At 46.1% G+C, this 14,671-nt stretch overlaps 1 protein-coding gene across 3 annotated transcripts in view; it reads right to left on the bottom strand.

Annotated features, from left to right (window-relative positions):
• Positions 1 to 14,671, bottom strand: part of ANKRD28 (ankyrin repeat domain 28) — a 231,056-nt gene that overhangs the window by 32,858 nt on the left and 183,527 nt on the right. For all 3 annotated transcript variants that reach the window (XM_050938325.1, XM_050938324.1, XM_050938323.1), the window contains 5 exons: positions 7,650 to 7,676; positions 5,815 to 5,889; positions 3,236 to 3,437; positions 991 to 1,078; positions 347 to 464 (listed from right to left, as the gene is read on the bottom strand). In XM_050938325.1, the coding sequence (XP_050794282.1) occupies positions 347 to 464; positions 991 to 1,078; positions 3,236 to 3,437; positions 5,815 to 5,889; positions 7,650 to 7,676 (510 nt within the window). The remainder of the gene's footprint in view (positions 1 to 346; positions 465 to 990; positions 1,079 to 3,235; positions 3,438 to 5,814; positions 5,890 to 7,649; positions 7,677 to 14,671) is intronic.

Genomic DNA, 14,671 nt, shown 5'->3' on the forward strand with positions numbered 1-14,671 from the left:
AACATTTGGCATATTGTACATAGAAAATACATAAAAAAGGAGTTTTCTTCTTCCTCTCTCCAATACTCTCCCCAACCCCCAACAAAAATGATACCTTGGAATTTCTGCAAGTTGAAGCGAATCAGAAGGTACAAAGAACACTGAAATTCAAGAGCAAAGGGGCAAAAATCTAACCACTCAAATGCAGTAAAAGTGAAGACCAACCAAGCACAGTAGAACACTAATATTAGTGGAATTAAAAAAAGAATCAAATTCAGCAATGATGCAAACTGCAGACATTCTCAATTTGTATTTAAAATTGATGCACACTTTTTTGGAAAATGGCAAAAGGGAAATACTTTCTTACCCCTCTATGTAATGCAGTTCTTCCCCATTTATCTTTGGCATCTACGTTTGCTCCTTTGTTAAGCAATGAATAAACGCAGTCTGTGTGCCCATTGAGAACAGACAGCATCAAAGGAGTCCTGAACAGTGAGACAAAAGAGTAAGAAAAAGTTTCCAGGCAGGTTACACTTTAATAGTCTAGTGGTCAGCTAAATACTTAAAACTCCAGAAACAACTTTTGTTCTCCTAGAGAAAGCTCTTCAACAACTGATCCATTAGTGAACAGAACTTTGTAAACTAATCAAAAAAGCAGTACTGATATTTTTAGACATAAGAAGGTAAAACCTATTTCTAAGAGTGTAATACAAAAAAGCTAATTATATCACTAGAGCTATTTTCTCAGTGTTTAGCGAACAGAGTAATCTTAATTTGTTTCTTGTGGAATGAGGATCAAAATTGTGTGAAATTTACATCTGTGGTACTCAGAGACACAAACTACATTAATCCTAGTTAGGATATTGTCCCTCCATGTAAAAAAAATAAAATAAAAATCACCAATGGAAAAGAATGACTTTTTTTTGGCGCTATGGTGTCCAGAAGCTATAATGTAAATTATAGGATGCAATATCTTGTAAAAAAATCAGAATATGGACTTCTTAAACTTACTGTCCATTTCCATCTTGAATGTCCACTGCATTCTGTGGTTCTGCATTGCCTATCAACAATCGCAAGCATTCTGAATGACCATTTGTAGCTGTAAAATGTTACAAAAACAATCAGCATATCATGTTTATCATCCTTGGGTATGAAAATATAAATGGTATTAAACTGAAGATGTCAGCTTCTACTAGAACCATTAATACAAGCACTCACTGACCATAATGGGGTCAGTATTTATAACTTAATTTGAAAACAGGAAATCTTTGACCTTATATCCAATACTCAAACATGTTTTTAACATAATTAAATATTCAAAATCCATAGACCTATATTACAACTGAACAGAATATGATGGTTTCAAGATAAGTGCCATTGTTAATGACTATCTTCTTTTGAATGTAAATAAGGATGAGAATATTAACCATAACTATCGGAACAATTCACACCTATGTTAGTTTAACAAGAACTAGTGCCTCACTTTCATTCTTTATACATACTCATTAACACAATTATTTATTTAAAGCAAGTGAGTCCTTGTCTAACCTACCATACACAGATTTAAATGCTAATATATTGTGTGTGTATTTGTAAGGGATGGGAAGAGAGATCATACTGAAGAGAGGAGCTGGAGAATAGCTACACAATTAGTAGGAAGACTAAGCCAAGAAGAGGAAAGTTAAGGAAACTGTATTTAAAATGAGTTCTTGAGAGATAAAGTTTGCTTCCTGGGCTACTGAACAGAGCCCCTGAAAGTAGGATACACCTCAGGTTGCTCAGCAACGATCTGTCCGGCAGATCTGAGAATGGTGCTAATGGAAGATGAAAGAAGGGAAAAAACAAATAGAAGAATAAAACTAGTGTTCAAGGAGGAAAAAAAAAAGTCTCTCTCTCTTATGGCGATCTAATATTGTTTATGGACTGCTCTTTCTACCACCACATTTTAAATGACATTTACTACTATACCATTGCCAACTTAAAAAAAAAAAAAAGTCAAGTTCACTTGCAAAAAGACAAGAAAGGAATGAATAAGTATCCCTTAAAAAGACATCTTTTGGGGGAAACCGCAGGGATAAATGAGAGAGGGAGAGAAAGGATTAAAAATCATCAACATTAATTTTTTCAAAAACAGAGTAAAAGTTCAGTCACTTAATCCTTGAAGCACTGAGTAAAAACCATCAAACTTTTCTTCTCACAAAACTGCCAGAGCTCTCCAAGATACCAATTAAAAGCAGAGCCATCCACAAATTATGACAAGTAAGTTACACAACATATTTCAACACTACAATGTCCTACAAATGGCAGGGCCATGACCATGTCATTCACCCACAAACATCTTGGACAGCACAGCTGTTTGGCATGGAGGGAAATGCACACTGATCCATTTAATGCAGGAGTGGGCAAACTTTTGGCCCGAGAGTCACATCTGGGAATAGAAATTGTATGGCGGGCCATGAATGCTCAAAAAATTGGGGTTGAGGTGCGGGAGGGGGTGAGGGGGGTGTGAGCTCCAGGGTGGGGCCAGAAATGAGGAGTTCAGGTTGCGGGAGTGGGCTCCAGGCTGGTGTGGGGGGCAGGGGGTTGGGGTGGGAAGGGGTGCAGGCTCTGGCTGGGGGTGCAGGCTCCGTGGTGGAGCTGAGGGGTTTGGGGTGCAGGAGGGTACTCCGGGCTGGGACCGAAGGGTTTGGAGGGCTGGAGGGGGATCAGGGCTGGGACAAGGGGTTGAGGCATGTGGGGGGAGTGAGCAGGGAGGTGAGGGCTCCAGCTGGGGATGTAGGCTCTGGGGGGCACTTACCTCAAGTGGCTCCCGGAAGCAGCGGCATGTCCCTTCTCCAGCTCCTACATGGAGCCCCCAGGCTGCCTCTATGCATAGGAGCTGGAGGGAGGACATCCTGCTGCTCCCAGGAGCCGCATGGAGATGCCCCTGACCCTGTTCCCAGGCTGGAGCGCTGGATTAAAATGGCTGGCGGGCTGGATCCGGCCCACAGGCTGTAGTTTGCCATCCATTAAATCAGAGGTGGGCAGAGGTACTATGCTCCTCCAGAACCCAAGGAAGACATCTAAGGCACTCTCTCTCTCACTAAGCTAAGGCACTCCCACTACCTCATGCTCTTCCTCATCCTCCACGAGTGCAGAACATTATTTAAGACGTAATCTACTGTGTTAATGCCACAGAAAAAGACTGCTGTGCATTATTACATGAACAAAATAATATAAACCCCAAACCCATGCATCTGTGTTCAGCACAACATACCTGCAGCATGTATTGGAGTTCTCTTTACAACATAGTCTTTCACTAAGATTGATGCTCCCTGATTAATAAGTACATCCACACACTCCACATGTCCCTTAAAAGCTGCAAGATCCAATGGTGTCCTTCCATTATTGTTCCTCACATCAAGGTCCAACAAAGACTGCACCAGTACTTCCAGAGCTTGATGGTGACCATGATAGGCCTAAGGGAATATTAACACAGTGCAGTAGTGTTTCATTACATTAGAAAAGGACACTATGAAAATAGTGTGTAACAACTGCATTTAGAAGAATATCTGCTGTTTTAAGTAAAAATCAGTCATTTTGTAGCCAATGTTAAAAACATACTTTCCACGGAACAATCTGTACCTTTTTTTTTTAAACCAGTAATTGGAAGAAATTAGAGAAAAATGTGTCGTCATTTTCCCAATTTGTTTACTTCGTTTATTTGATAACTCTTTAGGTGTGGTGAACTCCACTGCTTTACGATCAGGTGCATGACTCTTAAGCATTGCTCTAGCTGGGAGCTCATATGTAGACTTTTCGTTACCCTCTGCAGAGGGCATTTATTTGTAATAGCAGCAGCAAAGCTGAAACTGAAGAGGCAGATGTGCTCATATACTTAAAGAGAAAGGGGAAAACAGGTGGGCCACAACTATGTTCACTGTTGTTGCACTCAGGATGCCCAGAGGATCTTAAAGGCAGAAGGTATATAAGAAAAATTTTAAAAAATGATTTTTTTCTTTTTTTAAAGGCAGGACAAACATGAAGTGATGTATCAAAAATTGCTCTTTTTAAAATTGTCATTGGCAGTGGCCCTTTAGTAGGGCAAATGTTCAACTTTCTAAAATACAAGTAATATGGTGGGGCAGTAAAACCAGAAGTTAAAGCATTTCAAGTGCAGTGTATTAAATGGAATGAGGTCACCAGATACACAGATCAATTCTTTATCCTATATTATATTTTTTACAAATTTTATCTTTTCAAGACTTTATATACCACAGTCCTGTAAATCATCTTGTGTAAAAATTAAAGGATGATTAATACATAACCACTGCATTTAGTCTTTTATACAAAACATAGAACACTTTCACATGACAGAATAAGGACCCAATTCTACAAGAAACTCCAAGTGGATGAACTCCTGCACCCATGGGGAGCTCCTGGCAGGATCAGGGTGATTTAGGATCAAGTGATTACATAAACACAAAAAACGTTAGTTTATTGTAATACAGAATCAACTTTTTATTTTTTAAAAAAAAGTATAGATTTTATATTTATGTAATACTTTTTTTCCCTTCAGAGAACATGCTAAAACTGGAATGGCAGGAAATTCTCTGAGACAAGGTGGATCAGGTAATAACTTTTATTGCAGAGGTTCCCAAACGTTTCTTATTTGTATATCTCCTTTCAGATCTACCAGCTGCCTATGTACCCATATCCAGATCTACCAGCTGCCCATGAACACTACCCTTCTCATCACTGACACCGTGTGTGTTCTTAACACTACCTTTCTTTAGCCAACTATCCACATTTCACTGTTACGTACAGATATAGTTATAGTGCAACATATACAACCGAAAAACCTCCCCTGATTAAGTTCTGAGCTCAGTCAAATCGGACAGATGCTGAGCAACTCAGCCTGCGTTGTACAGTGATTGTAGGTGAGGGCTCTCTACATCAACATATCTGTGTTCTCACCAGTATATCCTGAAGTAAGTTAATTACTGTATTTTATAACAAATTCTCAGTTTTAAAGCTTCATCTGAATAGCCTATTACAATTAGCCATCACTGGGGAAACTAATTGAGGCTAAGAGATCAGAGTGCTGACCCACCTGTCAGGTTTCAGCACCCTGTCACAAGCCAGTGTCCTCATGTAATTTAGACCTGGTTCCCCCCCCTTCCTTTTTTTTTTTTTTTTCCCTATTGCTAATTTTAGCAGTCACCTTACTGATGTCCCATCATTTCTTTTGGTCTCATGTATCAAAAACACGTGTTGTGTCAGACCTGTGCACCACCAATTTTTAATATTTGCTTTACACTTATTTAAAAGGGGAGAGTTTTTGATTATTTTAACCTATTTGTATAACAAGTAAAACAATGATTAGAGAAAAAATACTTTATTCAAGCTTGCTTACTTTGCATTTCACTGCACTTTTATATGATCAGTTTCACTGTTTTCCCTGTGTATCAGTTCCCTGATAATTTGTGAATGTCTTTCATGCAACAGGGGAGAGAAAAACATTTTTAAAAATAGAACTAGGTGACTCTAAAATAAAAAAAATGGCAGGGGGCTCAGCAGCAGTTACAGTACTTTAAACCAGTTTTAACTTTTTTTTTAATACTGAACAGATTTGATGTTGACAGTGTTTCTCTAAGAGCACATTTACAATTGATACACAAAATCTTATGCAACTCACGTAAGAGAGCATGTATATTAGTAATTGTAAACTATTGTTATTGACTGCAAACAAAGCTATGGCGTGAATCAAAACTATCTTGTATCAATCAAAAAATTGTTGTGCATATATCTATATGATTCAGTAGACCAACAATCGATAGTGAATGAAATACTTACAGCTAAGTGCAATGGACTAATTGGTGCTCTGTTGTCGGAATCATTCAGCATGTCAGTACCTGATGTTTCCATTAGCTGGAAGAAATACAAATTTAGATTAAATACAACAAAACTGTTTTTAAATACACTCTCCAACAACAGTATGGAAATTGCTATCCCTCACCACTTACAGATTAAAATATACAAAATTCCACAGACATGGTACTCCCTCCACCCCCCAAGTATTGTATAAATGACTATATCAATCTTTTAAAGGTTTTGGGCTGTAAAGGCAACACTTTTCCTGCGTCTCCCCTGCCCAACTGGCAGGTGTTTCATTTGGCTTCAGATTGAACTATTCAAATAAGAAATTTTTCCCAAATAAGGTATTTTCTTTTTTAAATAAAAGCAAACGAACAGCTTATTCAGTAAGGAACACTGAACAGGTGGGGAACATATGGTAAGGAAGGAGAAGGAGAAGGAAAAGCAATTAAGAAAAGAGACATGAAAAGCCTGATGGAAGTAATCCTCAGTAGCAAAGAGAAGGAGAGGAAAACCACAAATTTACATGAAAAGGAAGAGGTGAATCAAGGTACATATAATATTATAAAATGAGTTTAAAAATCCCTGTTTTCCCCCTTGTGGTGGCCCATTCAAAATTTTCTTGGTATATTAATGCAGATTCTTTTTCAGGACTGCAGTTGATACAAAATGGGAAATGACTGCCTAGGAAGAAGTACTGTGGAAAGGGATCTGGAGGTCATAGTGGATCACAAGCTAAATATGAGTCAACTGTGTAACACTGTTGCAGAAAAAGCAAACATCATATATTAGCAGGAGTGTTGGAAGCAAGACATGAGAAGTAATTCTTCTGCTCTACTCTGCACTGATTAGCCTCAACTGGAGTATTGTGTCCAGTTCTGGGTGCCACTTTTCAGGAAATATGTGGACAAATTGGAGAAAGTCTAGAGAAGAGCAACAAAAATGACTGAAGGTCTAGAAAAGATGACCTGTGAGGGAAGATTGAAAAAACTGTGTTTGTTCAGTCTGGAGAAGAGAAGACTGAGAGGGGACATAAGTTTTTAAGTACATAAAAGGTTGTTACAAGGAGGAGGGAGAAAAATTGTTCTTAACCTCTGAGGATAGGACAAGTAGCAACGGGCTTAAATTGCAGCAAGGGAGGTTTAGGTTGGACATTAGGAAAAACAGAGTGGTTAAGCACTGGAATAAATTACCTAGGGAGGTTGTGGAATCTCCATCATTGGGAATTTTTAAGAGCAGGTTGGAGAAACATCTATCATGGATGGTATAAATACATAATCTTGCCTTGTGTGCAGGAGACTGGACTAGATGACCTCTTGAGGTCCCTTCCAGTTCTATGATTCTATAATACAGCAGAATCCCAACTATTCAAAATGCTTGGAAACCATTCAATACATCTGGATAACTCAATTAACAGACAGGGACCTATCAGTTTGTTAGAAAGAATGGTTCCAGTCACTGAAATTCGACTGTACTTGAAAAGCAATTGTAATTAGGCAATTTTTAAATACAAATATATTTTCTGAATTGCAAGTACTGAGATTGTAAGCCTCTTGGGGCAGGGACTGTCTTTTGTCCTGTTTGTACTGCACCTAGCACAACAGATTCTTGGTCCACGACTAAGGCTCGTAGTGCTATGGTAATACAATAAGTCATAATAAGAAGTAGTAGTAGTAGTAGTAGTAGTATAAAATGCACGTCTGTTCACTGGAAAGCACACAGCTGGACACACTAGGATAAACAATAGTATTCTGAGACAGAATGCTCCATTTTGCTATACAATACTTTAATGATGTTAAAGCGTACACACTTACAACATCTAGGGGAGTTTCACTTGCAATCTGAAATTTAAAAAAAAAAAATTGTTTTAGTTCAAGAGGCTTGAAAAAATTGAAAATGCAAGTACTAACTCTAAACATGATAAAACAAGAGATAAAATAAAAGTCAAATCGTACACTTTTGTGCCAAGTGCTGCTCTAAATCTGCTGTGAAGCTGTTATTTAAAATTTATGTAGCCATTAGTCACTGCAATATTATGATCAAAATATTTCAAAATTAGGTCCTTCGCTTTCAAATACATAAATTTCTCTCAGCTAAAATGTATTATGCTCTTGTTTTTAATCCACATAAGCTCATATTAACTCAGTTAATATATCTCAGTGGTTTTAATACATTAGCTAACAGAAGAAAAAAGACCGTTACTCACCTTTGTAACTGTTGTTCTTCGAGATGTGTTGCTCATATCCATGCCAGTTAGGTGTGCGCGCACCGCGAGCACATTCGTCGGAAGATTTTTACCCTAGCAACACTCGGTGGGTCGGCTGGGCGCCCCCTGGAGTGGCGCCACCATGGCGCCGGATATATATCCCAGCCAACCCAACTGCCCCTCAGTTCCTTCTTGCCGGCTACTCCGACAGTGGGGAAGGAGGGCGGGTTTGAAATGGATATGAGCAACACATCTTGAAGAACAACAGTTACAAAGGTGAGTAACCGTCTTTTCTTCTTCGAGTGCTTGCTCATATCCATTCCAGTTAGGTGATTCCCAAGCCTTACCTAGGCGGTGGGGTCGGAGTGAGATGTGGCAGAATGCAAAACCGCTGAGCCAAGGCTGCATCATCTCTTGACTGTTGAACCAGAGCATAATGCGAAGCAAAGGTGTGGACCGAGGACCAGGTAGCTGCGCAACATATCTCCTGGATAGGTACACGAGCCGGGAAGGTGGCAGATGAAGCCTGAACCCTGGTAGAATGCGCAGTGACGTGGCTTGGGGAAATATGAGCCAAATCATAACAAGGGCGGATGCATGCCGTCACCCAACATGAGATCCTCTGAGAGGAAACAGGTGGGCCTTTCATTTGGTCTGCTACCGTGACAAAGAGTTGGGGCGTTTTACAAAACGGTTTTGTTCGCTCAATATAAAATGCGAGCGCTCTACAGACGTCCAGGGAGTGCAATTGTTGCTCCCGTCGCGTTGAGTGTGGCTTCAGGAAGAGGACCTGGAGAAAGATGTCCTGGTTAACATGAAAGGCTGAAACCACCTTAGGGAGGAAAGCCGGGTGTGGTTGCAACTGCACCTTGTCCTTGTGGAACACAGTGTATGGCGGATCCACCGTAAGAGCCCTAAGCTCGGAGACTCGTCTGGCCGATGTAATGGCTATGAGGAAAGCTGTCTTCCAAGACAGGTATAGTAGCGAGCAAGTTGCTAACGGTTCAAATGGGGGGAGACATAAGTCTGGTTAAAACCAGGTTGAGGTCTCAGGACGGGTCTGGGCGGCGTACTTGAGGGTATAAGTGCTCCAAGCCCTCGAAACCATAGGGTGTGAGAATGTGGAGCGACCACCTTCGCCTGGGTGGAAGGTAGAGATGGCTGCCAAGTGCACCCTCAGTGATGATACTGCTAGGCCCTGCTGTTTGAGAGTCCAGAGGTAGTCCAAAATAGAGGAGATCAAGACCTCAGTGGGAGTAAGATTAAGTGTTTCACACCAGCAGGAGAAACACTTCCACTTGGCCAGGTACATTGACCGGGTGAAAGGCTTCCTGCTACCCAGGAGAGCTTGTCGTACAGATTCAGAGCAACGTAACTCTGACTGGTTTAGCCACGCAGCAGCCACGCTGTGAGGTGAAGAGCCTGCAGTTCCGGGTGGCGAAGCCTGCCGTGGTCCTGAGTTATGAAGTCTGGGTGGAGTGGCAGGGTAATTGGGTTGGCTATCGACAGGTCGAGCAACGTGGTGTACCAGTGCTGCCTAAGCCATGCTGAAGCGATCATGATCAAGCGAGCTCTGTCCCTGCGGAGCTTTATCAGGACCCTGTGAACCAGCGGGAACGGTGGAAAGGCGTAAAGCAGTTGGCTCATCCACGGCATCAGGAAAGTGACCGAGATTGAGCCCGGGGAGAGGCCTTGGAAGGAGCAGAACCTCTGGCATTTCTTGTTCTCGTGGGAAGCAAAGAGGTCTATACAGGGAAAGCCCCACTTCCGGAAAACAGAATGAATAATGTCTGGACGAATCGACCACTCGTGAGACAGGAAGGATCTGCTGAGTCCATCTGCCAGAGTGTTCCAAACCCCTGGGAGAAAAGACGCTACCAGGTCTATCGAGTGGGCTATACAGAAGTCCCAAAGCTGGATGGCTTCCTGACAAAGGGGGCACGACCATGTCCCTCCCTGTTTGTTTATGTAGTACATGGCCGTTGTGTTGTCTGTAAACACAGACACAACGGCCTTGCAACTGTTGCTGGAACGCCTGGCACGCCAGGCGGACTGCTCTCATTTTTGGACATTTATGTGGAATGTCAGCTCCTGAGAAGACCAAAGGCCTTGAGTACGAAGGTGACCAAGGTGAGCACCCCAGCCGAGAGAGGACGCGTCTGTTGTCAGGGACATTGAGGGTTGGGGCGGATGGAACGGCATCCCTGCACACACCAGGGAGGGAGTTAGCCACCATTCTAGGGAGCCTAGGGTGCTCGGGGGAATGGTGACTATCGTGTCTATTGGGTCCCTGCCCGGGCGGTATACCGAGTTGAGCGAAACTTGGAGAGGATGGAGGCGGAGACTAGAGTGTTTGGTTATAAACGTGCAGGCAGTCATGTGACCCAGGAGACCAAGACAAGTGCAAGTCGAGGTCGTCGGGAAAGTTTGTAGACCTCGGATGAGTGTTGCCATAGTCTGAAACCGCGGCTGTGGTAAGCAGGCTCCAGCTAGACTGGAGTCCAGGATAGCTCCTATGAAGTCTAACCTCTGCGTGGGAACCAGAGTGGATTTTTCGATATTGATCATCAGGCCTAGACATGTGAATAGGTCCTTGATGATACCCACATGCTGAGTGATGTGTGTCTCGGAGGCCCCTCGGATGAGCCAATCGCCCAGATACGGAAAAACGTGTATCTGACGTCGGCGGAGGTAGGCGGTGACTACGGCCATACACTTTGTAAATACCCTTGGGGCTGTAGAAAGGCCAAACGGCAGGACCGTAAACTGGAAGTGCTGACGGTTGGCTACAAAGCGGAGGTATCTCCTGTGCGGAGGAAAGATGGCAATGTGAAACTACGCGTCCTTCATATTGAAGGCGGCATACCAGTCTCCAGGATCCAAGGACGGGATAATGGTTCCCAGGGATACCAGGAGGAACTTCAACTTTATCATAAACTGGTTGAGTCCTCGCAGGTCTAGGATAGGTCTGAGACCTCCCTTCGACTTGGGGATTAGGAAATAACGGGAGTAAAACCCTTGCCCCTTTCATCCATCAGTATCTCCTCTATAGCTCCTATGGCGAGGAGCGTCTGCACCTCTTCAAAGAGGAATTGCTCGCGAGAGGGGTCCCTGAAGAGGGACAGGGTGGGAGGACGGGGTTGAAATAAATTGGAGGTGGCATTCATACTCCACCGTGTGTAGGACCCAGCGATCTGAAGTTAACTGGGACCATGCCAGGAGGAAGTAGGGGAGACGGTTGGAGAAGGGAGGAGAGGGATCCTGGCCTGTAACTGGTATGCCGCCCTTGGGCGCACCTTCAAAAGTTCATCTTTGGTCCTGGTGATGGTTTTGAGGGACCTTGATTTTGGCCCCCTTGGGGTCCTGACGGTCGACTGCGACCATCTCAGCCGCACCGCCTGCCAAAGTCCTGTCTTTGTCTAGGCACAGAGTATGGGCGGTGAGGCTGGGGACGGAAAGGCCTGCGCTGGGTCACCGGCGTTATGTATGCCGAGAGAGTGCATTATGACCCTGTAATCCTTCAGGCTTTGCAGCTTGGGGTCAGTCTTTTCCGAGAAGAGGCCTTTACCATCAAATGGCAAGTCCTGAATGGTATACTGCAGCTCCGATGGGAGGTTTGAAATCTGAAGCCATGAGATGCGCCTCATGGCAGCACCTGAGGCCAGAGTCCTGGCTGCTGAGTCGGCTGCATCCAACGAGGCCTGGAGGGAAGTTCTGGCCACCTTTCTCCCTTCCTCCAAGAGGGCAGCGAACTCCTGGTGGGAGTCTTGAGGGAGAAGCTCCGTAAACTTACCCACCGCCACCCAGGTGTTATAATTATAGCAGCTAAGCAAGGCTTGTTGAATTGCCACCCGGAGCTGCAGGGCCCCTGCCGAGTACACGTTGCAGCCGAGTAGGTCCATTTGCCTAGCCTCCTTCGATTTCGGGGCTGGCGCCTGCTGGCCGTGGCATTTCCTCTCATTAACGGACTGCATGACTAGTGAGCAGGGAGGAGGATGGACATACAAGTACTCGTACCCTTTAGAGGGCACCATATATTTACACTCGACTCCCCTGGCCGCAGGAGGGATAGAGGCTGGGGACTGCCATGTAGTATCGGCATTCACCTGGATGGTCCGAATAAACAGTAGGGCCACTCTAGTGGGGGCATCCGCCGATAGAATGTCCACTATCGGGTCCTCTACCTCCAGGACCTCCTCCACCTGGAGGTTCATATTGAGTGCTACCCTCCTTAGGATGTCCTGATGGGCTCTCAGGTCAATTGAGGAGGGCCCGAGGAGGATGTTCCTGCCACCACCTCATCTGGAGAAGATGAAGAGGAGATGCTGGCGATGAGCGGGTCCTGGGTGGCCTGTTGCTCTTGGGCGACCTCCTGCTCCAGAGGAACCTGGGAGTCCGGTGGTTGAACTGGGGCTTCCTCCGCAGCAGTCGGAGGGGGATGGCTAACCGTCTCCTCTGGCACTCGGTGCTCTGATGAGACACAGCGGGACGGAACTACTGGTATGCCTTGGGCCTGGTGGTATGTCCAAGGTGTCCAGAAAGACCACTGATGGGATCCTTGGTCCTGGGCCTGGGCAGAGAATCGCGGTCCTGAGCATAAGAGCTGTCCGCATGGGACGACACAGATGCGTGTCTGGATGGCCATGGAGGTGCTGAAAAGCCCTGGGCAGAGTCTCTGTCTCTAGCGGACCTTGACCTACTCAGCACCAGGGACCAGTACCGGGAAGCATACCGGTACCGGGAACGAGATCGGGACCTGCAACTGAAGCGGTGCCAGGAGGTTGACAGAGATCTCGAGGCTCGACGTTGGGAGCAGCTACGGGAGTCATGGTGCCCGGAGCGGTGTCGGGAGCTGGAACGGTGCCGAGAGTAGTGGGCCAGCGAACAGGATACTGACCGGTGCCACGAGTGTGACTGGTACTGAGGAGAACGGTACCGGGACTGCGAGCGGTGTTGGGAGCGCCGACGGGACCTGGAACGTCTGCGGGACCGTGATTGTGAACGGTGCCGCTCTGCTGTGCCGACAGAGGATGGTCTTATCACAGCAGGCTTGCCAATAGACTATATTACCCGCACCGGCGGTGCCGGGGGTTGAGGCAGCGTCGACTGTCATGGCAATCAGATCTCTCGCTGTTGAGAATGTCTCCGGCATCGATGGAATAGTAAGCTCAACCACAGCTCACACCGGGGAGCTGACAGGCACCAGACTCGATGGCCCTCGTGGGAACAGAATCGACAGTGCCGACGTCGTCGGTGCCGCAGCAGGTGTCGGTGCCGAGCGATCCGACTTAGACGAGCTCTCTGGCTGTGGTGCAGGTGGCACGGAAGCAGCAGAAATCTTAGGCTCTCTTGACCTCGGGGAGAGGGAGCGGTGCAGAGTCAACTTCGGTGGCGGCGACGGCCGGTGCCGAGAGGCCTTGGCAGTACCGGCGCGGTCCAGTGCCGAGGAGGTGTTTCTGCCCGCCGATTGACCAGTGCTTGGTGCCGAAGGCGGAGGGGTAAGAGCGGCCTCCACGAGGAGCTGCTTTAGCCGAAAGGCCTGCTCCTTTTTTGTTCTCGGCTCAAAAGCCTTGCAAATGCGACACTTATCTGTCAGGTGAGATTCCCCAAGGCACTTAAGGCAGGAGTTGTGTGGATCTCCTGTCGGCATTGGCTTCTGACAGGCTGAGCACGGTTTGAAACCCCGGTGAACCGGGCATGGGCCACAGCACCCGGTGTGGGGAAGGGGCTAATCCCAGAACCCCTCTTAACTATACACTAACTATGAACAATAAAAATGAACTATAACTATATAACTTTGAACTATATATACAACAAAATAACTAGAGAACTACGAGTAGCTAGGGAGGTGGAGGTCAGTAAAACCACACTCCACTGTTCCAACGACCAACACGGGCCGTATGAGGGGCGGTTGGTTCGGCAGGGGTATATATCCAGCACCATGGTGGCGCCACTCCAGGGAGCGCCCAGCCAACCCACCGAGTGTTGCTAGGGTAAAAATCTTCCAACGAACGTGCACACAGCGCGCGCATACCTAACTGGAATGGATATGAGCAAGCACTTGAAGAAGAAATTATAGTTTAAACGAAAAATATTCAGTGTTATCCCACTATCTAGAACAGAGGTGGGCAAACTATAGCCCGCGGGACTGTCCTGCCTGGCCCTTGAGCTCCCGGCCAGAGAGGCTAGCCCCTTGCCCCTCCCCCGCAGCCACACCGCTGCATGGGCAGTGCTCTGGGCAGCGGGGCAGTGCACTCCTGCCGAGCAGAGCAAGTGTGTCTAGCTCCGGCCGGATGGCGCAGCTGCCAGACACGCAGCTCTGAGCAGCATGGTAAGGGGGAGGGCTAGGGGGTTGGATAAGGGGCAGGAGGTCCTGGGGGCAGTCAGGGGACAGGGAGCAGTTGGGTAGGGTGGAGATTCGGGGAGGGGGGCGGTCAGGGGGCAGGGGTGTGGATAGGAGTTGGGGCAATCAGGGGACAGGCAGCGGGAGGGAGGGGGTTGATAGGAGTGGTGTCCGGAGCAGGGGGATTAGGGAACAAGGAGCAGGGTGGGGAGGGATGGGCCAGGGGTTCTGAGGGGGGCAGTCATGGGGTGGGAAGTGGGAGGGGGCAGATAGGAGGTGGGGGCCAG

Source organism: Gopherus flavomarginatus, chromosome 2 (assembly GCF_025201925.1).
Source record: "Gopherus flavomarginatus isolate rGopFla2 chromosome 2, rGopFla2.mat.asm, whole genome shotgun sequence".
Taxonomy (NCBI): domain Eukaryota; kingdom Metazoa; phylum Chordata; order Testudines; family Testudinidae; genus Gopherus; species Gopherus flavomarginatus.